A 26,766-nucleotide genomic window follows, 5' to 3' on the forward strand; every position below is an offset into this window, starting at 1 on the left:
TGTCGTATCTGAATTGTCAACATCACTAGTCTTATGTTTTAAGTCATTATTAAGTTTAAAATATTATTTGAACACAAACACTGCAATACCTACCGGGACAGTTGATCTGATAAGCAAGCCATCAATTAAGTGACTATTGGGCAGGTAGGATATGCAACAGGGATACATTGAACAAAGGAATGATGGTGTCCCTGGCATATTGAAGCAGGATGGCATAAGGTTTCATCACACTGTTCGGAATGACACACAATTTAAAACTTACATATTATTTCTGGAACTTCCCAGTCAATATTTTCAGGTTATGGTTGACCTCAGGCAACTGAAACATTGAAAATTGAAACCATGGATCACGCGGAACCACTTTTTTTTTTTTTTTTTTTAATCGTACTTGTGATCTTTCTCAGTGTTAATTTTATTCGTATGTTTTATGATTTTGGTTTTTAGATCCACCTTGACTTGGTGCAGCTTTTCTTTTCTCTCTTCCTCCTGTCTGTTTAGAACTTTTATGGTTGCCTTAGCCCAATCCCTAAAGCTCATAGCCTGAACCCAGATTCTCTTTGGATGACTCAGGCCTGTAATTTGATCAGGATATTGAGAACAGTTGAGGATTAGATGATTTCTTTGCCAGGCTTGGTCATGAAGACTCAGCTCATCCTGACGCCTTCCTCAGCCCTCACATTCATAAGCTATCACTGTGAGCAGCAACTGGCAAGCATCTTTTTTCTTCTTCTTCTTCTTCCTTTCCTCCTGTGGTGGAATGAAAAGAAAGGAGGGAGAGGTGTGACTTTTTCCCCACCTCACCTCTCCTTGGCCCTCAGAACTGTTGTCCTCACTGCCTCTTCTGATTCTGCTACTAAAAATGACAGTCCTGGGACTTCAATCCCACCCTTCCCTCAATTCCTGGTTCATAAAAAGGACTACTCTATTTAACTTATTTTATTATATTCTTTATGGTTTTCTGTTTGAACATGGGACCTATGGCTCAAAGTGTCAAGTGTGAATACCATTTTGATAAGAAGCCTACACTTTTATTATGTGCTTTAAAAAACTGACCAGTGCATCACAAGCCCACACCACAATCAGCATCTGACTGTGTGCTCTCTCTGCATGTTATAGCTCCAGCCCAACATCAGCCTCCAGTGCACCATAACATGGTACACCAGTTAATCAGCACCCCTGCAGGCTCAAAGAATGAGAAAAAGCTGCAATGGTCTTAAACATCTCCCTCTTCTATGAAAACAAAAAATAAATTACAAAAAGCAATTATTTCATAAAAAGAAAAATAAAATTTTTGCATTCATTGATTTGATGCCCTGTACTGGTTTGGAAGGGTGAACTGGGTCATGACTTCCACTCTCCTGTCTGTCCTGCTTCCTAGAAGCTCCCTTAGTACTCTTGTCTCCACATCTCACCATCAGCTGGGAAAAGCTGATAAAAATGAGGCACTGGCTTACAAAACACCAAACCAAACCAAAACAAAACAAAAAAACCCCACTGTTTAATATGAGTTGCAATGGATATTGAAAACTAGGATAAATGATTATTTTAAAATAAGCAGTTCAGAATCATACTTGTGATGTTTCTCTTTCTCTCTCTCTCTTGGCAAAGAATGAAATGGAGAAGATGAGGGAGGTTTACATTTGGACTTGTTTTAAATTTTAAAAAGCTGTTCTTTTAAATTTACCATCTGTTACTTCAGTACTTCAAAGTGGCTATGGTAACTTTTCAAGGATGCCAGACAGAACCAAGGCATAATCTGGTATGGCTTGACCCCTACTGTGCCTTTCTCATGGAGGGAGACCAACTCATTGTGAGTCTTGTCACATTAAGAGTTTCTCTGCAAATATGTTACCCTCCTGGTTAATGCACAGAACAGATAAGAATTAGCTATAGACATTCTCATAAGTCATTTGAATTATATAAGGTGCTAATTCTGAATAGAAAATTGTTTCATTCTCCGGATTAGACTTCAACACATCATACAGTATTTTAATATTTTTACACAAATTCCATATAAAACTAAGCAATTATATTTAAGTCATGCAATTATTCTTTATTTCAGAAAGAACGGTCCACATCACTGCCAATTTTCAGATTTCATCATTCCCGGAGATACTTTTCAATTGAAGAAATTACCAGAAATACATTGTAGATAGTGGTGTTGATATGGTTATTTTGAGGCTGTGATGTATGCACCATGCAATGAAACAAATGAGTGTTATGTTTGTGTCATTGAGAGCTGGTATTACCAGGACAAGAGAAAGATATGCACCAAGATGGATGAGTTTAACTTTAAGGTCCTGAATTGAATTCGAATATCAATGTGAATTCATTTGTCTTTCTTCATAAAAGAAAAAAATTAATTTAAGCACTATTCACTAAAAAAGCATACAGATAATGACCAACCCAACAGCAATGCATAACCCTCATTGACTAGCTATTGTCTTTAATACCACATTTCACTTAAAAAACAGGATTCTTAAAAAATGAAACAAAACAAACAAACAAACAAAAACAAAACAAAAAAAACAAGGCTGATCTTAGACCGAAGGTAGGAAATGTATTAGACAACCTTGAATATTCTTCCCCCAAATTTAATAGGATTTGTGTCAAAAGGACTCAGGACCAGTCTGAATAAGCTCCTACTGTGGAAAGATGGGACAATTTTAGAATCAATAAAAATATTAACTACATAGATTGAAGTTGCAATATTCCCAAGACACATAAATACAGGGGCTGAGAAACATGTATAAAACAAAACAAAATAAAAGTACATAGTCCATCAAGTTCTCTACGAGTGAGCCAGCAGCTGCTGCTGCTGTTCTTTCTCCTCCTCCAACAACAACAAAATTGCAAGGGGTACAAAAAAATAGAGGGAGAAAGAAACTATACATGTAGTCAATTCCTCATCGCTCTAACAAATACCTGAGATATTCAACTTATGAAGAGAAAAGGGTCATTTTGGAGGTCTTCTGGTCACTTGGGGCAACCCCTAGAAGAGGATAGGGGACACTAACCCCTTTCTTTGCCCTTTTTTTGCTTCCTGGCCATGAGGAAAGGGGTTTCACTCTGAGACATTCTCCCACCATGATGGTCACTGCAGACTCCAAAGCAACTTCACTGAATCCTAATAGCACCAATCTAGAAACCAAACCTTAAAAATCCTGCCCTTTAATGGACATTCCAGATCCAAACTATGGCATTGTATGTTAAAAGAAATAAGAGCATATTAACTGAATGCAATATACAATAATTTTTTGAATCATAATTAAAACTTAAATATGAAGAGAACCTTTGTAGCATAATTTGGAAAATGTGAGCATTACCTGGATATTTGACATTAAGGAATTACAGCTGATTTGGAAAATACATCAATGATATCATTATGTTCTAAAAATCAAAACATGGCAAATGTAATATAGCAAGTGGACTATATTAACTAACATTGTCTCAGTCTCCTGAGAATGAAATTAAGTGGGAGTAGGGATAGAAGAGGGTACGGTTGATGGAGTAGGGAAGGAAGATTTGTTGCTTCATTTTGCCAGCAAAGTAAAGGGTATTTCAAATTTGGTTTCAGTCCATCCAAGAAGTGTGCATAAAATCAGTTTTTTTTTTAAATGAATTGGTGAGTTGTAAAGGCACATAGACAGTAGGAAAAGTTCCTTTTCTCTAGCTGATTTTTCTCAACTAAAGAAAGTTTACTGAAACTTCACAATGGATGCAAGCATCTTCACATATGTTAGAATTGACAGAAGTCTCAATACCTTGTGAAAGAGTTAAATATATATCCATATGCCTGCCTGCATTTTAGAGTTTTGTGTTTGTTAAAATTTGGTAGAATCTTTAGGGATTTTTTTTTCCTCTTTTTCTTCATAAATTAACCATTCAGGATTGAATTGGAAGATAATCATATGAATAAGAAATAACAAATTAAAAAACAGAAATCTATGAGGCTGAATATTTTCATGCTTACACATTATAATTTTCCTTCCTGTGGCACATATTTCCTTTTCCATATAAAGTATCATGGAATTAAGCAGTTCAACTATTTCTACAGTATGATAGAATTCTTAAATGATACTGCATCCGCCTAGGAATTGTTCAAAAATTTCTCAGGATATGACGTCTCTGAAAAGGTGAGGTAGATCCTAAAACACATATGTGTAAATCACCTGGGGCACAGTTGGGGCCCAGTGAGTAAAAGTTATTATTGTGTCAAAAAATTATCAACATGGGCATGGGCTTTTTTATTCTTTGTTTTCCTATCTATGAAAGAAAATCTGTATGGACACCTCCTCTCCTAAAGGGGAAGGACAATTTTGTGCTGAGTTTCTACCTAAATCAGTCTACTGAACAATGTGATCAGAGAGAAGAGACAAGAGGAGGGCCATGTGAAAAAGGCTGGGGTTTAAGAAGTGTTGTGGGGGTGGTTGGGCTCAGGATGAGGAAAGCAGGAGAGGAAATGGGATTCAAATAGAAGTGGATGTGGAGTATGTATTTGGATCCCCTCCACTGTCTTTGGAGAGGCACTAGTAAAAGATGGAATTTTTTTCAATTACATTTCAAGAGTTGAATTTCTCCTTATTGAATGTAGTACTATTATGGTACTGAAACCTGAGCATCTCTGGATTTATAAGGCCTACTTATTGGTTTAAAGTGATATAGAAGAGGATTCACCTGACTCAAAGAGAGTCTGTCACAGACTCCTGGGAGGAAACTTCTAAGCTTTTGGAATGTCCTGCCTGCCAGGATGTGTGTCTCCATTTACCTGAGACCTTGGACCATCCCAGATACTGTAAACTAACAAGGTGATTGGGGCCACACAGAACCAGTTCTACCTCTGGATGGGCCAGAAATTAAAGTCAGCCATGGAAGCAGACAAGTCATGTCTACATGATGAAAACACAGTAGAAACTCAGGACACCAAGACTTAGGGGAGCTTCTCTGTTTGAGCTTACTCAGCATGTATCTTCACATATCTTTGCTGGGGAAATAGTTGCTGTACATATAACTGCCCTGGAGGAGAACAACTGAAGCTCAGTTTTTTAGCATCTCCTGGACACTGCCCTATACTCCTCTTCCCCTGGCTGATATTCATCTGTATCCTTTTACTGTAATAAACTGCAATATGAGTATAATAGCTCTTCCAAGTACTGTGAGTTCTTTCAGTGAAGGATCAAAATTGACAGTGATGTTAGGGATCTCTCAAATTTGTGATTGTGTCAGAAGTGAAGTGTTCTTGGAACTTTGCAGAAGTACACTACAAAAAGTAATTTTACACACTAATCTAAGGTCAAAGTATTTTTTTACACCTAGAGATGGAAAAGGGAGCCTATTTAGGAGGGAATGAGTCCACAATTGTAGACCTATAAGGAATATTTCCAGAGGAAATATCAGATTCATGGACAGAATAGCAAAATATGGAAAACAACATGATTTTAAAGGAGTAATCCTACTTTAAAATATTTTTTTACAATAGTGATAAGTATAGTAAATAGGAGGCAAAAGTGCATGTATGCATTAACTTTAGTAAAGTTTTTTATTTGGCCCCAGATTTGATGTTTTAAAGCATTTCCTGCCTTAAAAAGCTCTGAAAGGACTGAAAATTAACTAATTCAATAGTGACACATGCAAAGGACAAAAAGTATCTTGTGAAAGAAGAAATCTATACAAATCCAATCTAGGATGGAATTTAGTTTGCAAATGTATGGCATAAAATTGACCTAGACAAATGAAAACCACAAGTAGGAGTTAGCAGTGTGTCACTCTAATTCTAAAAGTTAATAAAATGCCACAGTATCCAAATAAAAGAATGGCATGTAAGACTTAGACTATCACAGTATTCTATTCTAGGGAGATAATTTTTAGATTATTGTATTCATTTAAAACCCCATATACAGTGAAAGAGACTTCAGTATGCTAAGTTCCAATCTCAGTTTTGCCACTAGCAAACTGGATGTATCATGGAATTAATGGTGATCCCAGACCCCTAACTTTCTAATATCCAGATCCTATAAACTGGGACATCAGGTTAGAATCCTAGTCAAATGAACATATAAATAAAAACCTTTTATTTAACAGGGAAAGACATTATTAAAAATGAGTTAGGGGGGCCAGGGTTGTGATTCAGTGGTAGAATGCTTGCCTGGCACGTGTGGGCACTGGGTTAGAGCCTCAGCATTACATAAAAATAAATAAATAAATAAACAATAAAAGGTATTGTGGTCATCTATAACTAAAAAAAATTTTTTAAATGAGTTAGAAAGATTTAATGATAATACTTTAGTATACAAATAAATTAGTCCAAGGAGGCTATGGATTACCACCTGTGAATGAGTTAACCATCATAGGAGACAGGTTAGGTCACAAGGTCCTGGGCTCCCATCATCCATCACCTGCCTTTCTTGAGTAATGAAACCCTTGGCACATAATGGCTGGTGCACAGCTAGAAACTACATATCATAACCTTCTTTGGAGTAAGGTGTGGTCAATATAAGTGGCCAGTTGGAATGGGGCAGCTTCTTCATCACAGCCATGTCTTTCTCTTGGGGGCCTGATATGGAGCTGGTGAGCCAGCTTTGACCCGAGACACTGGAGGATGGCATTGCAGCAATATGCTCTGGGCAATTTCATGGATAGAACCTCCTTTTGTTCTACTATGAAAAATTCATCTTTGAACTACTGTAGTTTGGAGGTTCTTTGTTATACTTGGTTGTGCCCTAATGTATATGGAAAATGGTATTAGAAATCAGGTGCTGTCAAACAAGAGCCTAAAACACATGTCATTGGCTAATTACTTATGTAGTGGGCAATAAAAAAAACAAATATTGAAGGTTGGAAATCTAGTGACTCTTATCATGCCATAGTAAAATATTTGGCAACATTCTCACTGTGCCTTCTGTGGAGCCCGTGCTAGGAGAAGAGACTAGAAAAACCAAGGCTATTGGTATATGTTGGCTATTCCTTGACTGAGAGTCCAGTGACTAAGAAATTAATCAAACTAGCAAAGTCAACTGTATCTTTATGACAAAGAACAAAAAACATATTTGTCTCTCAGAAGCTCTACCAGGACCTTATAATGAAATGCTTTTCCTCAGACAATGGAATGACCTCATCAGCAAAGGTCACTGTGTTAGTAAGCTTTCTGTCACTATTACAAGATAAGTCAATTTATAAAGAGAAAAGGTTTATTTAGGGACAGAATATGTATTTTAAAAGCCCAAAGCATTTTCTAGTGTCAAGGAAGTACTCAAACGCACAGTGCATGAAATACACACACACACACAAACACCCACACACACATGAAATGATTTAGATATACTGAAGGGACTTGGAAGTCCAATGAAAGAGTTCCCAAGGATCAAAGCTGGAATAATTTGAACAGGAAAATAAATAATGTACTATAGAATTGTAACCCAAAGCACTGAATAAATATCTATGACTTCAGGCTGGTGTAAATAAAAGATTAAATAAATAAATAAATAAATAAATGGAGGAGACACAGCTATCCCATTCATAAGAATGCCACAAATATTAGGTAGCTACTTCATCCTTAAGGAGATGGGGCAAAGCTCTCCACTCTTCAGGTATGGGCGTTGCATATTAACTTCCTTCCAAAGAGCACAATATGGAAAAGGCAGGGGTAAAAAAAGAGTAACTGTCTGATGGAGACACCTGGCAATCACTACCTCAGCCAGGTGATCAAGATCAACATGAACAGCAACAAATCAGATCTCTAACCCATCCCCTCACTATGATAAGAATGGTACTATCCTGCTGGGCTGGGTAGTACACACCTGTAATCCCAGGGGCTCAGGGGACTGAGGCAGGAGGATTGAAAATTCAGAGCCAGTCAGTAACTTGATGAGACCCTATGTAACTTAGTGAGACCCTGTCTCAAAAAAAATATAATGAAATATAAAAATGGGCTGGGGATATTGCTCAGTGGTTAAGCTCTCTTGGGTTCAATCCCAGACACCCTCCCCCCCCCACACACACATATAAAAAAAAGAGAGAGAAGAGAGAGAATGGCACTATCCTCTGTGATTTTCCTCCTCAAAACCCATGCCCCCAATCCAACCATGAGGAAAAAACATCAGAAAAATCTTCAAGTAATAATGTCACTAGAAAAAACAAAGTCAGAAACTGTCACAGGCAAGAAGAACCCAGGGAGACATGATAACTAAAAGGTAATGTGGCATCCTGGATGGATCCTGTAACAAAAAGACATTCAATACTAAGAAAAATCTGAATAAAATATGGACATTGGTTTATAATGGTTTCATTAATTATGACAAATATACCATATTAATGTTGAATTTTTTTAAATCTTTAGATGTTTATAAACCTTTATTTTATTCATTTATTTATATGTGGTGCTGAGAATCAAACCCAGTGTCTCACACATGCTAGGCAAGTATTCTACCACTGAGCCACAATCCCACCCCCAATGTTGAATATTAATAATCATTTTTAGACTTTAATCTTTCTAATAGCATGTAGTAATATTTCATTGTTGTTTTAATTTGCATTTCCCTAATGACAAATATTGGGCATCTTTCATGCACTTATTTGTCATCTATATATCTTCTTTGGTTGAGGTATCTGTTCAGATATCTGTTCAGGTGTCTGTTCCATTTTTTAATTGTTTTTTTAATTGTTGAGTTTTAAGAACTAATTGTACATTCTGGGATAAATTCCTGATAAGACAAGCGTTTAAAAGGTATTTTCTCCAGTCTGTGGCTTATCTTTTCATTCTCTTAACAGTGCCTTTAACACAGCCTATGTTTTTCATTTTAATAACTTTCAACTTATCGTGTTTTCTTTTATAGATCATGCTTTTTGTACCGTATCTAAAAACTCTGCCAAGCCTAAGGAAATGTTGAACTCTCTGCTGTTTTCTAGAAGTTTTATAGCTTTGCAGTTTTACATTTAAGTCTCTGCTCCATTTTGAATCAATCTTTGAAGCTTCATGAAATGCATCAAGTAAAAATTAATTGACTATATTTGACTATATTTGTCTCAATTTTATTTAAACCAGTCCATAAAATAAATAACATTCAATAATATTTTAATGACACAAATCTAAAAGGTATAAATGAATTCTACCAAGTGTAACTTATCAAAAGACAACATTACAATAGACTTAAAGATCTCAGCTGACTTTTGTGATTCTAGAATCAGAGAACAGCTCATTCTATAAGATAGAACGGAACGAGTAATTTCCCATCAACTGAGTAGAGAAGATTGGCTTTATAGACAGAAAAGGGCTGAGAGAAGAAAACAGAACAAACTTGTGAACTGGTTGTTTCAAAGTTACTTTCATAGTAAAGGTTAAAACAGAAAGGACTTCCTAATCATGCTGCCTAAAATTGGCCTATTGTGGGATTTGGCTATTATCTCTGCTCTGACTTCTCAGAAGTTCAAATAAATAACTTAGTTTCAGCTTGGTGATTTAGAACCTCAGCAAGAGCCATTCCATTTTGGTTTAGTAACCCACCCAAGTTCATAAGCATACTTATGGGTCCCTCTGGGTACTGTGGAATAGGTGGGATTCTAAAAGCACTTTATTTACATTGTACCAAAATAACAATTCCATAGTAAAAACAAAACAAAACAAAAATCACTATTATTTCACCATGATGTAGATCAGTCACTTGTTTTGATAGAGCTCTGAATCAAGTTGAGCAGGAAAATGTTCCAGACATTCACCATTACCTCCCATAGTAAACAAGTTACCACCAGCAGTGACAGCCAGACTACCCTATCAGTCCCAATCAGCTAGCTGAGTGATTGCAATCAAACAAGTAAAGATGCACAGATTCTTGAATGAATTCTTATTTATTGGCCTTATATTAAAAGTGCACACTAGTTTAACAAACTCAGAACAAAATTCTAAAATTGTTGTATTTCTTGTCTTTAACTTTCTTAAAAGGGTACTCTCATGATGAAATTATTACTTCTCTTTCAGAGACATATTTTAATTAGCAATAGAATTCAGGACCTGGTACTCCTAGATTTAGGTAATTGTGTTCAGGACAAGTATGCAAATCATAACATAATTAATTGACTGCAAAAAGAGAGATCTTCCAAATTGTTTTAGGAGTCTGTCATTCCTATAGTGATAATAAACTCAGACATAATGAAGTGGTCTTGATGAATCAGAAGCCCTTCTCTCTCCACTTCATTTTTATTTCATTTTTACTACAGCTTTGGGTTTGATTTAACACATTATTGTAGAAGAAAGCATCCATAAAACAGCTTTAGAAGAGTGAGAAATGTGTTCCCTTTAGGTTTTTATACTTTAAAATGGTATTCAGATGATTTTTAATTACTACAAAAGCATTGAGATGTTAATACACTTTGTAGAAAAGGCAGGGATGCTATTTCATCCATCCTTCTCTGCAGTGAATTTCAACTCTAAGAAAATTATTTCTTTTGATCCACTCTGATAGCATGTAATAAAAGAACAATAAAACATATGGCTCAATTACCACTGCTTCTCATCAAGCATGAATTAATGAATATCAAATTATTATTAATTGTTTTTTCTGGCTCTCTCTCCATAGGACAATTATACATTGCTGTATTTTGATAAGCACTTTGTGTTTAACACTTTGTGGAACAGACTCTAAGAGGGACAGATGCATGAAATTATTACACAAGGCAATCACTCTTTGAATTTATCACCATTTGCATTTTACATGGTCATCTTTTAACCTCCCTTGTTTGTATCAGTTTCTCAAAACCACTTAAAAACCTCCCTAGAATTCTACCTGTACTTCAGTTTACCTCCCTTCAAGAAACAGTTGCAATGTGTCTATAAAAGTTTATAAATTCAATTTCTCATAAATACTAATTTCTCATGTGATTGGGTTTGCAATTCCTTCAGAAAATGTTCTTTGAAAATAAAAGCTATAGCTTAAGCAATTGAAAAAAAAATAACAGCACATCATAGAATGTAAGACATTATGATCAGTATAATTGACAAAACTTGTTAGTGAATAACATTTATAGACAGTCCACAAAAAATTCTGCATAACTGATAGCTCATTTTATTTGTATAAGCTTTCTGTAAATACAAAGTTCTACATAATAGATATACAGGTAATGTGTTTGTAATCTATAGCAATTACTTCTCATAGATTATTTATATACCCAGATTTTGAAATGCATGCAAAGAAAATTTAACAAATTTTAGTATGTTAACTATACATGTTATATGATTTTACCTATTATCTATAAATCTATTTCCTTTCTAAAATAGTCTATAAAAATGCTGATAAACGGAAGGATGACACTAAGGTCAAATTGTTCATATGACCTGTGTAGTTTAACAAAAACACATACTGACATATTTCTAGCAAGCAAACCCAAACTTATAGAATCAGAGAACCAGGGAAGCAAAAAGGGACCTTAGAAGTCATTTTGTCCTATGCCCTTCATGTTACAAATAATGTCACAGAGATTTGGAAAGGTTAAATGATTCTCTAAGGTTCATATAACTTTGTATGTTATCTTTGTGCAAAACTTTATAAGAAAATTTCTATCAGCATTTCTTTTTCAGAAAAAGGAAGCATATGTTACTTCCTGTAGTGTATTTGTCAAGATGTTAATAATGCCTGTGAATCCAAATTCTTAGGGGAATAAAGGGAAAAATTAGAAATTTGGTTATAATTGAAACCATGATGCACAGCGAACTTATGAACTTATGGGCTCACACCACTGGATGCAGGATTCCTTTCACATTGGTTACTAGAACCACCCGGATTTTTTTTTAATCACTAAATCTAGCCAGATACCAGGTGGTTCTTTTTATGTATATGACCTTACTTAGGGGAATTATATTATTTATGCAATAGCAGACTTGTTGATTTTATACAAGAATTAATCTTCAGTCTAAAAGCTTTTCTAGATTACATATTCTCAAAACAAAACTTATAACTTTTAATTTCTTAATGAATATTTTTCATTTTGATTTCCATGTGCCAGTATCACTGAGTCCATTTTGCTGAAAAAAAAATTAAAAAACAGTTAAATATACAAATCAGCACAAAAATAAGCCCATAACTAAAACAATCCTTCATCCCAGGGAGAGTGGTGGATTAGGCATTCCACTTTTCTTTCTACTCCTGAATTCATCGATGTCCCATACGTGAAGTACCAGATATCAGATATGCACATCATAAAATGTCTGAGAGTCATCTTGGCAACTTATATGTACTATAAAAGATGCAGTGCCTATGAAATGCACACAGGCAGGGAGGTCTCAGTCTTTGAGTAACCATACCCCCCTAATGTGTCTTGGACGCCCAAGAGACAAAGTTCTAGAGCCACCACCATGCATATCAAGACCAATGAAATAATGTTGGATCACGATAAGGCTGCTAAATTAGAAAGAAAAGCAAATATGAGAGCTGTCTTGGGAAAGCAGAAAATAGAATAAGCATGAATATAATTAGGTTTATTCTTGTAATTGATTCTGCAGCCTGATGGAACGTGGGTTTCTGAATATTTTTCAGAGCATTTTCCAGATGTAGCCTCCCAATAGCTCATTAAGCTCACACATTTGTCTTTAAGCTCTGTACTTTGGATTCCATGTAGGAATCCCAAATGTTCCTCTTTCATTCACTGTGTCAACAAGACAAGGAAAAAAGTGTTGTTCACCTTCTCTTCAATATCATTTTGGTTATGTTATCTACTTATTATTAAATCTAAAAATATAGATACTGGCTTGTAAAAATTGATCAAGTGTCAGAGAACTTTATTTTGATAACTTATGTCCTGTGCTCATCTGCTTTTAAACATTTCACACTTAGTTTGTAGAAAATGTTAATTGAAGATAAACGTCTTTCTCACATTATCACTGTCACCTATGAGTCTAAATTTTACTAATATTTGACCTATATTGTTAAAACATATTTAAATGGTATATTTAATAAAGAATTAAATCTAATTCTTTTAATTTAAAAATAACATTTATTATGGGGCAGAGTGGTGCACACTTGTTAATCCCAGTCACTTTGGGAGGCTGAGGCAGGAGGACTGCAGGTTCAAGACCAGCTTCAGCAACTTAGAAAGGTCCTAAGATACTTAGCAAGACCCTGTCTTCAAATTAAAAAGTAAAAAGGACTGGAGATGTAGCTCAGTGGTAAAGAGCCCTGGGTTCAATCCCTCAAACAAGGCATTTACTGTACAAACAAAAATCAGATAAAAAAATATATTCAAGTGAAAATGTAAAAGGTCATTCAAAGAAATGGGCTTCAATTTAAACAATCATTTTATCAGAGAAGATGTATTTTTGTTTGAAAAAAATGGGAAATTTTCTAAAATAAATGACCTCTTTCTTAGATGTATCTATGTCCCATCTAACATCAGAAGATAATATAAACGTTGACTGATTTTTTTTTACCAGTAAACAAAATATTACCAGAGTATAACTACATGCTGTTAAATTCTTAACTAAATATAATTAATAAAGTATCTTACTTTATTTCAATACATCATTTTCAACAATACTCAGTGCTCTTTAATGTTAGTAAAAGTGATTGTTCCTTACAGATCCTGACACTTACCCAGGACCTTGGAGTAGCAAGGTTCACAGTGTATTGTCTGTCTATAAATCCAAATACTGTCACCTGCTTGTAGATTTTCCAAAGGTTGTTTGCATATTTCACACTAAAGAAGGAAAGCACAAATATAAAGTTTACCTTATAGATTAAGTCAAGATTCTTAGAGGAAGAATGTAGAGAAACCTTTTTAGTTCATTCAGGACCATCTTCCATAGCATCATTCCAATGCAACCTCAAGAAACATCACAGGAAAATTGAGATATACTGGTCTATAATCCATGTGAAAACTTTTCAAATGGACTCTCATATCCTCTTTCTGTCGTCCTGGTACATTTCAGGTTATATCTACCACCAAAGTTTTCTACTTAACTCCCAAGGGAGCAGATACAACAGTTTTTACATTGGTTATACCTAATAACTCAAATAAAAATACAAGCCCACATTTATGGTTTGCTTACATGAGGCAGAGTTATGATGTCCAGGTACAACATCACTGAGCATAACAAACTGCCAATCTTACAAGGTTTGGGGGGAAATTTATTCTGAGTTGTGTTGGGTTACAGGAGTAGGAAAGGGCTAGACTCTCTTTTAGACCTGTCCACTGATGATTGGCTGAATTCCAAACATCAGGCAGAGGCACTAATTACTTTCAGAAGTAGGTTCACTAAACAAATTGTCATTGATCTCTTTGACATGTTTAGATCAGTTCAGATGGCTCTCTATTACCATGGCTGCATAACAAACTATCTTTTTCTTCAAGTGTGGGGAACCTTTTTATTCTCAGTTATGTTTTATAATTACCTTGGAAATGTTGTCAAATCATTTAAAATATAATAAATGAAAATTATTCCTGTTTACCAAAAGCAATAATCATGAGAACTTTCTCATTTTATTAAGTTTTATTCCTAATAATTTTAAATCATGAGTTATATACTTTTATTTAATTGACTATGTTTAATAATAGGATGTGATTGCATGTTCTTATAATCAAATAATTATTCAATCTTCCATATTACATTTGTATAATACTCTGTTGGGTGGGTTTTTCTTTGTTCAAAATAATGCACCAAATTTCTGATTTCTTTATGTTACTATCTGAAGGTAAATGGAGGAGAAATAATCAATTCACCAAGTATTAAGTCTATTTGACTGGATCAGATAATTTGTATCTATCATAGAATGCCGACACAATAACCACCCACAGGTTTGGTTAAATGCCTCTCAATTGACTGCATATTAGCTCTAAGGAGTTTTCAAAGTACCAATGCCCCCAAATCATCTCAGATTCTTGGTTTTACTGGGGCTGGTCCCAATTTGCCCTTAATTATCTCAAATGATTATAATGTTCAGGCAGGATTAAGAACCACTGGTCTAGTGAACTACTACCTCATTTTACAGGTAAGGAAACACTCCAAGGAAATCTAGGTGGTTTCCAAAGTCACACAGTCATAACTAGTGGCAGAGGCAGAACCAAAAGTCAGGTCTTCAGATTCCTAGTTCAGTGTTTGCTCAGGCAGTTACACCAAAAGCTGTCATGTTGACCCACCCAATGTCATTATTGAGAAAAAAAAAATAGCTGATAAAAAGCAAACTGTGAAAAACTATGCTAATGAATGTCTACTATTATTTATTAAGCCATAATTAACTGCGATTAATCATAGTCTGAAAAGCAGATTGAGTTTTAACAATTGTTAAACCCATCAGCCCTAATTTCATGATGAAAGAGTTGCTAGCTTTCTTCTCAACGGTTTATTCTCCTTTTTTGAATTCATTATATATTTTATGCAATATGTGATTTATTAAAATCCTGCAGAAACTTTTATAAAAAGAACAAGTGTTTATCTTTTTCACAGACTTAAATCTCTTGGGTAAGAATGAATAGATGTGTCAGTAATCAACTCTAAGCCTAAAACCAAGATAGTAATTTCAAATCTTTGAGGTTTAGGCTACAGAGCTCTGAGAAATATGTAAGTGGTGCATTATTAATGTGAATTATAGAGCTTCTGAAAGTTTTCACTTCATTCCAAGTATTTTAATAAATAATTATTTTAATTCCAGTTATTATGCCATTTTACATTTAGTTAAGTGAAATAAACACATTTACCTTAAAGCAAGTGGAATGGCAGCAAATCTGTAATTCATCTAAAATCATTTTTGTTTCTATACCCAAGGGTTTGCGACAGTAAGTGCACATATCTCTTTCGATGACTGACCTATAGAGACAAAAGCAATTAAAAATTAAAAAGAAATCTGCTACATATTAAAGACAGAGGTATTCCCTATGAAGTCATGTAGAAATAGTATGTTACTTTAAGAAACCACAGTAAATGCAAGAAAAGTTCAGAGTTTACTTATTCTAGTAATAGAACTGTTTTTCTAGTTACCCCTAAAATGATGTCAAAGAATTAACAAATTAACATGAGGGAAAGTCGCAGATTATCAAACCATTAGCAATCAAGGATGAATATGAGCAGGACAGAGATGTTCAGTTCCCCTGCTGAAGTAGGTTATAAATACCCCTTGGAGCTACAAGAGGGTTTTTAATTATTAATCTACCTATATCAGTTTACAGATTACATGGGGAAAATATGCAGCAGATTGACATAAATGTTTTACATTTGAACATTCAATAGATCAAAAATAGAAATTCGTTCAAGAGTGTGTTTATAAACTCACAAAATGATGGGTCTGTAGTACTCAAGACTCCAATGTCTAGAATCGCCACCCATGGTAAGAGTCAGATTAAGGGATCCCTATCATGACAAAGTTTATATTCTATATTCAATAATAAATGAATTATAGATGCAATCAATAGAATAAAAAAAAATTAGATCATGCCAGAGCATTAGGAAAGGATTCTTTTTCTTTTAAGAGGTCTTAGGAGTGTCTTAAATCACACCTGGTAGAATTTACTGGATCTGAGGCATTAACACACAGGACTGATATTTCCAGAGTAGGATATTTAATGGGTAGTGAAATAAAAATAGCTAATACTTGTATAGTGCTCAGCACATGAGGTGCATTTTCCCAAGTCCTACATACATGCATTCAGTTACTCTTTACATTACTGAGAAGCCAGTATTGTTATTTTTAGCATCATTTTATAGAAAGGGAACTGGGGCAGAGAAGGGTAAGTAAATTACTACTGTCATGCAGCCAGTGAGTGACTTTGAATACAGTGTGATCCCAGCATTTTCGGCCTGCCTGTGAGGCCTACTGGGCTCCTTGTGTTGAAATGAGCTACGTCATGCATAGGAGTCATTATAGTATCATCAAGCCCATGAGTGAAGCAGAGAAGAGGGAAAATAGGAGGAAGAGAAAGCCAGAGAAGAAAGGAATTAAAGTAGATAAACTTTTTCTGATTTTATATTTTAGTCATTCTAGAAATTGCTTGCTAATGCCTATGTACATAAGTAAATATTCACTCCTTCACTTCATTCTCTAACTACTCACTTACATGTACCAGGCAAATATTTCACTATGAATAACCCATGCATATACAGATGTATGTGCATACACACCGAAATTTCCCACTTATGACCATAAGCAGTTCAGAAGCAGAAAATAAGTGCTTTATATCTGCTGTCTATTCCACAGGCACTGAGCTAGGAACTAGAAATACAGAAAGTGCAAGATGGCGTCCTCCCATGAGAAGCTCTTTCCGTTGGGGAAGCCAGACATGTGATTCAGTGATGGCAGCGTGGCATGGACATGAGGAAAGAGGAAGCAACCAATGCTGGGGGGAGTCAGAAAAGGTTTGTCAGAAAAAGGGCATACAGCTACGAGTTGAAGATAAAGGTGCTCTCAAGGTGGGTTTACAGGGGTCATGATGGAGGAACCAAGCAGAGGGAACAAGATATACCGAGTTGCTCCTCCCTGAGGGCATTTGCAGTGATTGACCATCTGCCAACGTTCAGCAGGAGCAGGTTCTAAAGGCCCAACATGAATGTGTAAAGGAAATTGGTCTTTGTTTTATAAGGTGGGAAAACACTTCTAATGGGATTGATATGCTTAGATAAGAACTGTGGGGACATAGCCAATTTTACACACTAATCAACAGCAAAAGCTGCTTGACCTGCTGGTCTTATCGTGAACTTACAACTAAGAAAAATTTCATGAACTGCCTTAGGACTAATTCTCCAATTCTTCATATTAACAAAAAGACTTTAATGAAGCATGTTTCCCTTCCTTACATTAGCAATAAAAATATGAACCTAGGAAGAACTCTGATATTGGTATTGTCCTTACAATTAAGGATTATACAATTGATCAAAGATCTTTCCAAAGGATTATGAAAAAAGTTTTGGCTTGTTTTAATTGTTGTTGTTACCTAGACAGTGTCTATAGTTCCAATGTTTGTATAGAATACTTTACTCCTTTGAGAAGTATAATGTAAACGCAGGACACTTAGCAGAGCATTGATAATGGGCACAGTTTTGGAAAATTGTCATAAAGGGGCTCTGTTTTTATTTTTGATTGGCACATAATAATTTTACATATTTATCAGGCATGATGTGATATTTTGATATAAACAAATATATAATGATGAAATCAAGGTAATTAGTGTTTCTGTCTCAAATATTCATTATTCATTTGTATTAGGAACATTCAAAATCCTCTCTTCTAGTTATTGTGAAATAAACAGTAAATGGTTGTTAACTATGGTCACCCTAGTATGCTATAAAGCTCTAGACGTTATTCTCCTGTTTGATTGTATTTTGGTACCTGTTATTCATCCTCTATCCTGCCCTCCTCAACCTGGACCATTCTACTCTCTACTCCTATGAGACCAACTTTTTTTTAGCTTCTACATAGGAGTGACAAGATATGGTAATTGTCTTTCTGTGCCTGGCTTATTTCACTTAACATAATGTCCTCCAAGCTCATCGGCATTGCCACAAATGACAGGATTTCATTTTTTTTATAACTGAATAATATTCTGTTGTGTGTATGTATCCCAACTTTTCTTTTTCCATGCATCTATCATTGGATATCTATATTGATTCCATACCTTGGTTATTATGAATAATGCTGCAATGAACATGGAGGTTTCTTTGGCATATTGATTTCCTTTCCTTTGAATATATAGTCATAGAATTGCTGGGTCATGTGGTATTTCCATTTTTAGTTGTTTGAGGAACCTCTATATTGTTTTCCACAATGGTTATACTAATTTACTTTCTTCCATCAGAGAAACAGGACACAATTTTGATGTTTGGTCCACCCATATTTCCCTTTGTGAATGGGACATGGGTTCGTGTGTTCAGAAAACATTTATTGAGTACCTACCTGTTAGGTACCAAACACTATTGGAAGCTGATGCTACACATAAAATAAGATGCTTGCTTTCAATGAGTCATATTTCCAGCCCTTACTATAGAGAAATTGGTGAGATTTGCATTACAGTTTGTTTCCAGTGATTGGGTTGAAATGCTAATTATTTTCATTTACTCCACTGCAAATCTGCAGGCCACACACTCCTGAGTGTCACCTTGGGGCCTGGCTGAACATTAAACAATAGAAGACCACTAATAGCAAAAACCTGGAGTGGGGTTAGTTCACCAGCACTAAATCAATACTCATCATAACCCTGCCCCTGGGAACTGTGATTAGGCCCAGAGTGGGTCTTAGTAGTATGTCCATGCAGCTGCTTGTAAACTTGTAAAGCAAGCTAGCTTTGAAAAACCATGAGGAGGGAGGGCTGAGGGCAGTCTAGTAGTGCAACGAAGACTAGATGCTAATAATGTGGGACTGGGGACTCCTGGGAATCATCCACAGCAGAAGAGCTGGCCTGGAAGGCAGTTGGAAGACATGGAAAGGATTTTTGGAATAATGTGCATCAAAATTAGAGATCAGGAACAGCAAGAGACCAAGAGGCAAATTCTTGGATGCAGAGTTATACTCTCTTCTCTTCTTGTATAAATATAACAATTAGTATTAGGAGAGTTATCTCCAGAGCAAATGATAATGAGAATATATATGTACATATAAATGTGTATATTGGTTTGTGTGTGTATGTGTGTGTGTGTGTGTGTGTGTGTGTGTGTACACTGATGTATACGTCAATGTTTGTAAATAAAGACCTACTCACCGATCTGAAGTTGAATAAACAGTTTGTATATATTTTCCAGACATAGTCTCCTGATATCCACTTTTTGGTGATTTACTAGAAACAAACATATATGGACATATAAGAGTCAGGCTGTGTACATATCCATACACCAATGGATTGTAAGAAAACACACACATAATCTCTTATGCAGCTGTATTACTATTGTTCTTTATGACCATGCAAGTCAGGACCATGCCTTGACACTTTTTATTTTCAATCTGTAGAAGTGTTGCTGCACAAAACACCTCCAAATATCATGAAAGTAAAGACAGTGTAGGGTGAGAAATATAGGAACAAGTGTGAGCAGGTAAATAAGTCAAAATTTTTTCATGAAATTTATACTTGTACCTCATTTGTTCACTAAATAAAACTACATGCATTTTAACACAAGACAAAGGAAATGCACAAAGCCCAAGCAAGGCAGGCAAATACGCTTACACCATTCCCAGGGAGCAATGGAGACACATGAGCTTTTAGAGAAAGTTCTAGAAATTTTTATTTTTACTTGAAAACTTGCAAGAAGGAGTAATTTAGAATGAAAGTAAAAGTAGGTGCAATTTTTTTTATCGTAAACAAATGGGATACATGTTGTTTCTCTGTTTGTACATGGAGTAAAGTCATACCATTTGTGTAATCATAAATTTACATAGGGTAATGTTGTTTGATTCATTCTGTTATTTTTTCCCTTCTCCCCACCCCTGCGACCCCTCTTTTCCCTCTGTACAGTCCTTCCTTCCTCCATTCTTGCCACCCTCCTTAACCCTAACCCTAAACCTAACCCTAACCCTAACACTAACTCCTCCCACCCTGCATTATGTGCCATCATCCGCTTATCAGCGAGATCATTCATCCTTTGGTTTTTCTGAGATCGGCTTATCTCACTTAGCATGATATTCTCCAATTCATCCATTTGCCTGCAAATGCCATAATTTTATTATTCTTTATGGCGGGGTAATATTCCATTGTATACATATGCCACAGTTTCTTTATCCATTCATCAATTGAAGGACATCTAGGTTGGTTCCACAATCTGGCTATTGTGAATTGAGCAGCTATGAACATTGATGTGGCTGTATCTCTGTAGTATGCTGATTTTAAGTCCTTTGGGTATAGGCCAAGGAGTGGGATAGCTGGGTCAAATGGTGGGTCCATTCCAAGCTTTCTGAGGAATCTCCATACTGCTTTCCAGAGTGGCTGCACTAATTTGCAACCCCACCAGCAATGTATGAGTGTACCTTTTTCCCCACATCCTCGCCAACACCTATTGTTGTTTGTGTTCTTGATAATCACCATTCTAATTGGGGTGAGATGGAATCTTAGGGTAGTTTTGATTTGCATTTCTCTTATTACTAGAGATGTTGAACATTTTTAAAAGTCCTTTCCTTTTCATTTGGTAGATTGTTCCAGCTTCTAAACATCACTTTTCCTAGAGACGAATCTGTTATGAACTAATCAGTTGGCTCCTCATAATTCCTTCCCAAATACTTATGCTACCTGGGAATACATTAGGATTTGAAGCAACATGTTCCTACTATTTCAAGGAAGTGATAATTCTACAGTCCTCACATGGGATTTTTTAATGAGAAATAGCTCTCTCCCTCCAAACTGTCCATAGGCAGATTGTTGTCAGAACTAAAATCTACTTCATGGAGCAATTACCCCTCAATGCCAAATAAGAGTTTGAACATGTTTATTTTATTGATGAGAAAACTGAGAATAGCTTTGACAATACTACATGGTTAGTAAATGACAAAGACACAACTCAAATCTGACTCTAGAGACTCTATGCTACACTGCACTGTCTGTCAGTATAACTTTTAGGGAAGTTAAAGGTGTTTGAAGTTGCATCACCATCTTATTAAGTTAAAGTAGGAGAAAAATCAATCCTTCCAGAATGTTCTACCCTATAAAATCTTGACCTGGCACGCAACAATGTTACCTATTATCTTTTATAGTGATTATTTTCTGAAAACTAAATGTGCACCAGAAACACATGACAATGCAGAGCTTTTGATCTGGCAAGTCTGGGGGGGTGGTGCAAAGAATTTTCATCTCTAGCAAGTTCTGAGTTGATGTTGATGATGCTAGCCCAGAGCCCACACTGTATACATATATATATGTATATGTATGTATATGTGTGTGTGTGTGTGTGTGTGTGTGTGTGTGTGGTGTGTATATATAAATATATAAAACATCTTACTCTAGATATTTTGATATATTCAATAGATGAATAAAAGAATATTAAGGATTTAAGTGCAGAATCTAAAACATACTTCAATTATTTAACTATGCTGATTATAGTTTACTTTTTAGTATTATAGTATGTATACGTAGTGTATATTACATATACACATATGTATGTGTATGTATATATGTACATTTATGTATGTATATATGTATGCATATGTATACATACACTCTACATATAATACTATAATGATACTATATGTATGTGTATGTATATATGTATAATGTAACTTAATAAGATGGTGATGCAACTTCAAACATATACATACTATAATACTTAACTATTATCAGCATAGTTAAATAATTTAAGTATGTTTTAGTTTCTGCACTTCCTTGAGTCAAGTTAATATTCTTTAATTCACCTATTGAATATATCAAGATATCTAGAGTAAGATGTTTTATGGAATTCACATAATTCTAGAAAAATCATCATTTCCTTGAAAATCAATACTGCAGTTATTTGGCATGAGTTCCTGTAAGACATTTCTTTAGAAAGCAAAACATATTGGTGTAATATCCCTAGGTCTAACAACATGTGAGAGATTATTATGTAAATATGGAAGAAATGCCTGTTAATTTTAAATTCTATTTTACGGTATTTGGAGACTTGCTTTCACTGTAATACTTTTTGATGCTACTTATTTACTTACAATGTCTTTCAACTACTTCTTATTTTAAAATTTGCTATGAAGCAGGTTGAAAGATGCAGTAGATGTGCGGGTAGCATTATCATCCCATGTTCTAGATTGGTGGCAGCACATGCCTCACATTTAATAAAATCATAGCCAATTTTGTTTTTGTATTATCTTATAATATTTTCTGTTTTATTTAAATGTCAACATAAAATTATATGTGAAAAAATTATTTGGAAATGTTTATCTTTAATTAAAAGAGAGAAGAAATCATTCTTCAACATACCTTAGAATGAAAAGTGGATTAGGACAAAAATCAATTTGGAAGTTACATTTTAAAGGATAAATTGTATGCACGGGTTGAAGAACCTTTTTGGAAAATTGCTCACTTCCTGTCGTGTATGAAATTTTGCTGGAGTCCTGAGGGTCCCCTGTACCCAGAAGGTTTACCTGAATACTCTGCTTAGGCCCTCTTACATGTCACATGTATCTGCATGCGTGTGCCCAGTCATTAGATGACACTACAATTAGGGCACCTCTTGTTTTCATACTCCTTAAAAACCAAATGGGCTGTGAATCCTTGACCTTAGTTGACATTTTCCTCATAATTCATCGTGCCAATCAATAGATTTCAGAGGACACCGATTCCTTATAATTTGGACCAAAATACACCTACTCAAAGTTATACACTTTATTTCAGATTGGAGGTAAACAATAGATAGAACCATTTCATTAAAGTGGGACTTCAAATTAGTATAGGAATATTTGTGTATTAACAAAGCTTTTTAAACCATGTGGTCACATATGTTTATGTGAGAGTTTTCAAATGATAATCCTATTATGTATACATGTGTTATAGTAAATGATCACTTAGCCCATCCAGTGACTATGATTATTTATAAAGTACTTAAAATCAGAAAATGCAGCACTGTATGCCTAGAACTCAATACACTTAGGTGGTCTTCTTTGTGAAAGAAGCAAGTCCTGAAGTGATGGCATCTCTAGTTAAACATAGACCATTTCAAAATTATAAAACAAAGCAAAATATTTGAATTACATTTCCAGTACCTCTTCTCCACATAGGTCCTTGTGTATACAACAGTGTCCTTTGGTCTTGCATGCCTGGTCCCAGCATTGGAACTGCAATATAAACCATTTTCCTTCATGTTGAAAGTGTATTTATAAGGATAATAAAAACAATAAAGCTATTATCCAATTCAATGTAAAAAGTAATGCTTATATACTCCTTCTAGACTTGAAATCATATGTTAAAATGCTACTAATTAAGTTCTGCAAAATTTTGTTATTTCTCTCATCTTGTTCTTAACTTTCACTGTTCTGACCTACTTTCAGAGTATTAGCAAGAAAATCGGTCACTCAGTAAATCTGTTTAGGAGCGTGAAGATTATTTTCAATATCTGTGTTATGTGTTTTTAGTGTCTGCTTCCCTGATGTCCCATTCATATTTCCAACCCATACCAAAAAGCAAATCTTAATTAACTATCATGACAGTGTCTGATTTAAGGAAGTGTCTAGATCTAGCTAAAGAATACCAAAATTAAGGCTGGGCAGGTAGCTCAGTGGCAGACTGCTTGCCTAGAGCCCCCAGGCCCTGGGTTCAATCTCAAGTACTACAAAACAAAAACAAAACAAAACCCACTAACAGTACAGTCTCATGGTTTTTTGTAATTGTAGACTTTTTAAGGAAAGACTGCATTTTATACTGTCCTATTCAGATGTCCCAATAATAACCAAGGTGCTAATAACACTTTGGTGTTATGTTATATACAAACAACCCCCCCAGATAAAATTAGAAATACCTTCATTTCAAAGGAAGTGTCAGAGACCGTCCTCAGTTAACTTAGCAAGACCCCATCCCAAAATAACAAATGAAAGGGACTGGGGCTGTAGCTCAGTGGAAAGCACACCTGGGTCGAATCCTAGCAACACACACACACACACACACACACACACACCACACACACACACACACAAAACCCAGGGAGAATATTCCTGCTGTTTGTTGCGCAATCAACTAAATACCTGAAGCTGTTCCTGGTTTCATAGGAATAGGCAGTGGTTCTCGTGGACTCATTGTGCAGAGCATTGGTGAATCCATTAACTTGGCCACCTAGCCTGAGAGAGCAAAGTGTATTTGGCACTTAAAATCAAAACCACTTAGAAGTTTTTTATTTTGTCATGATTTTGCTCAATTAACCTTATTTTACCTACAGTTAACCTCTCTTTGTCTGTCTGATGTCTTCATAGATACACATAGAATACATAAATTATTTCACTCCCTCCACAGAAACCAGACTTTACTTTTAAGAATATCCACCAGCACATGCCACATTGTCTGATGCTAGGTTAGAATACCTTTTTATCAAGGCTACAAACTGTCAGAAATAGATTCCTGTAACATTTTCACACCAGCAGTGCTATTTTATAAAGCTTCCCATGTACAACATATCTGAGAATTTATCAATTTAATGAAAATGAGCTAGGGGTTGCTCTGAGACATTCCAGTTTCCATTTTGCTTTTAATGAAAGGCAACACTTTGAAGATTTCAGAACTCTGACCTAGATATCTGCTAATCTAAAACTGTCACCATGTTTCATAGAGTGGAGACACATTTGCTCTTTCCTATGGAACAGAAGAAATTCTTAATGCAAGAATAGTGAACATTTTAGCTCTTTCTCCTCCTCTATGTTAGCAAACTCTGACATAGGAGAGACATGAAAACCTACAGGAGAGTTTAGATCTTAATCAAGCCTTATCATTCTCAAACAGGCTGTTCTTTCCATTTCCAGAAAGCTGTTAAAGAAGAGGAGAACATTTGTTCACATATCTTCTCCAACATACAGAAAATCACCTCTGGTTTTAAGGCCGTTGTTTCATGAACGTATGACTGAGTTCAAATGATACTAAATAGTGAAAAGGTAGAATTAATACTATTAGCTTTCTAACATGATCATCCAGGAATAGTAAACCTAACTTGAAACTGTTTAAAAATATTCAAATCATATGACATACAATATAAAACCCACTTACAAAAAATAGCTTCAAAGGACAAAGATTATCAGTGAGACTGAAATATGTCTGCATTGTCCTTGCAACGTAAAATAAAAAATCAACAGTTTGCAAAATCCACAAACAGAGAGAAGAGGGAAAGAATTTGAAAACAATATATTATGGACTATTGCGGTCCCCTCAATTCTTATGTTGAAGCCCAGTACTCAATGTGACTGTAATAATTCCTCATTAATCCCTCTAATGGAACTGCATTTCATGAACAAACCCAAATTAAACTGGCACACCTTTCAAATCATATTAAATAGGAATTCGTTAATTATACTTAATCATTTACTCTTTTTTTCCCAACCTCAATAACTTTCAAATAATATTTGAATGAATTTGGTTAATTTTAAGTCTACTCCTATTCCCAAAATAATGAATGGGTTTTCAGGATAAGCAGATCCTAATGAAAATTCTAATGAAAATTTATTCTCCTTCATTCTATCAAAGACTTTTTAGGATCATGATAAAAGACAGCAGATGATTTGGAGAATTAAGAGAATAGAAAGAAACTGTTAGATTCAAGAGCCTTTTGTAGACATTTTGGGGGGAAAATGTGAGTCCGCTATTTCCCAAGTTTTCCCGCTATCTGCAGAAAATATTACTTCTTACACACACACACACACACACACACACACACACACACACACACACAAGGAAAATCAGAAGTACCATAGGAAGGTACAGAAAAAATTTTTTTAAAAATTTTAAAAAAACACAGGAATGTATTGCTTTTTTAGTCTTCTTTCACAATTAGAGGAAGAATTACTAAACACGCAAAAGTTATTAATTCCTTCCCAATTTAAGCACTGATAATAACAATGAAATACAGCCTCTATTCTCATTTTCCTTGTAGTAGCAAACAAGGTATAACAATTTTAAAGGCATTATACTCTATGGCGTAAAGAAATTTCAAAATTAGGTCCTGTTTTGTGGTTGTGAGCAATTTGTGCATTTTTTAGCACAAGGTATCCAAGGAAAAGATTTTCGGAGTGTACTCTGTATCTCTGAAGACCTACCAAGCAACAGCAAGTAAAAATAAATCTTCACAGACCACATTAAGAACTCTGAATTTCCATGACGCCTTTTACACTAAGCAATAGAACAGCAGGCCTGAGTCAGAAAGTC

The 26,766-nt window shown here is 35.1% G+C and overlaps 1 protein-coding gene across 10 annotated transcripts in view; it reads right to left on the reverse strand.

Annotated features, from left to right (window-relative positions):
* Nucleotides 1-11,717: 11,717 nt before the first annotated feature.
* Nucleotides 11,718-26,766, reverse strand: part of SCEL (sciellin) — a 94,246-nt gene continuing 79,197 nt past the window's right edge. For 9 of the 10 annotated variants that reach the window (XM_079138967.1, XM_079138971.1, XM_079138966.1 and 6 more), the window contains 6 exons: nucleotides 24,606-24,698; nucleotides 23,631-23,702; nucleotides 19,663-19,737; nucleotides 15,676-15,784; nucleotides 13,575-13,677; nucleotides 11,718-12,010 (listed from right to left, as the gene is read on the reverse strand). In XM_079138967.1, the coding sequence (XP_078995093.1) occupies nucleotides 11,994-12,010; nucleotides 13,575-13,677; nucleotides 15,676-15,784; nucleotides 19,663-19,737; nucleotides 23,631-23,702; nucleotides 24,606-24,698 (469 nt within the window). In that variant the 3' untranslated portion in view covers nucleotides 11,718-11,993. The remainder of the gene's footprint in view (nucleotides 12,011-13,574; nucleotides 13,678-15,675; nucleotides 15,785-19,662; nucleotides 19,738-23,630; nucleotides 23,703-24,605; nucleotides 24,699-26,766) is intronic. The other variant, XM_079138972.1, reaches the window with a different exon arrangement.

This window comes from Sciurus vulgaris (genome assembly GCF_902686455.1).
Source record: "Sciurus vulgaris genome assembly, chromosome: 4".
In the NCBI taxonomy this organism is placed as follows: domain Eukaryota; kingdom Metazoa; phylum Chordata; class Mammalia; order Rodentia; family Sciuridae; genus Sciurus; species Sciurus vulgaris.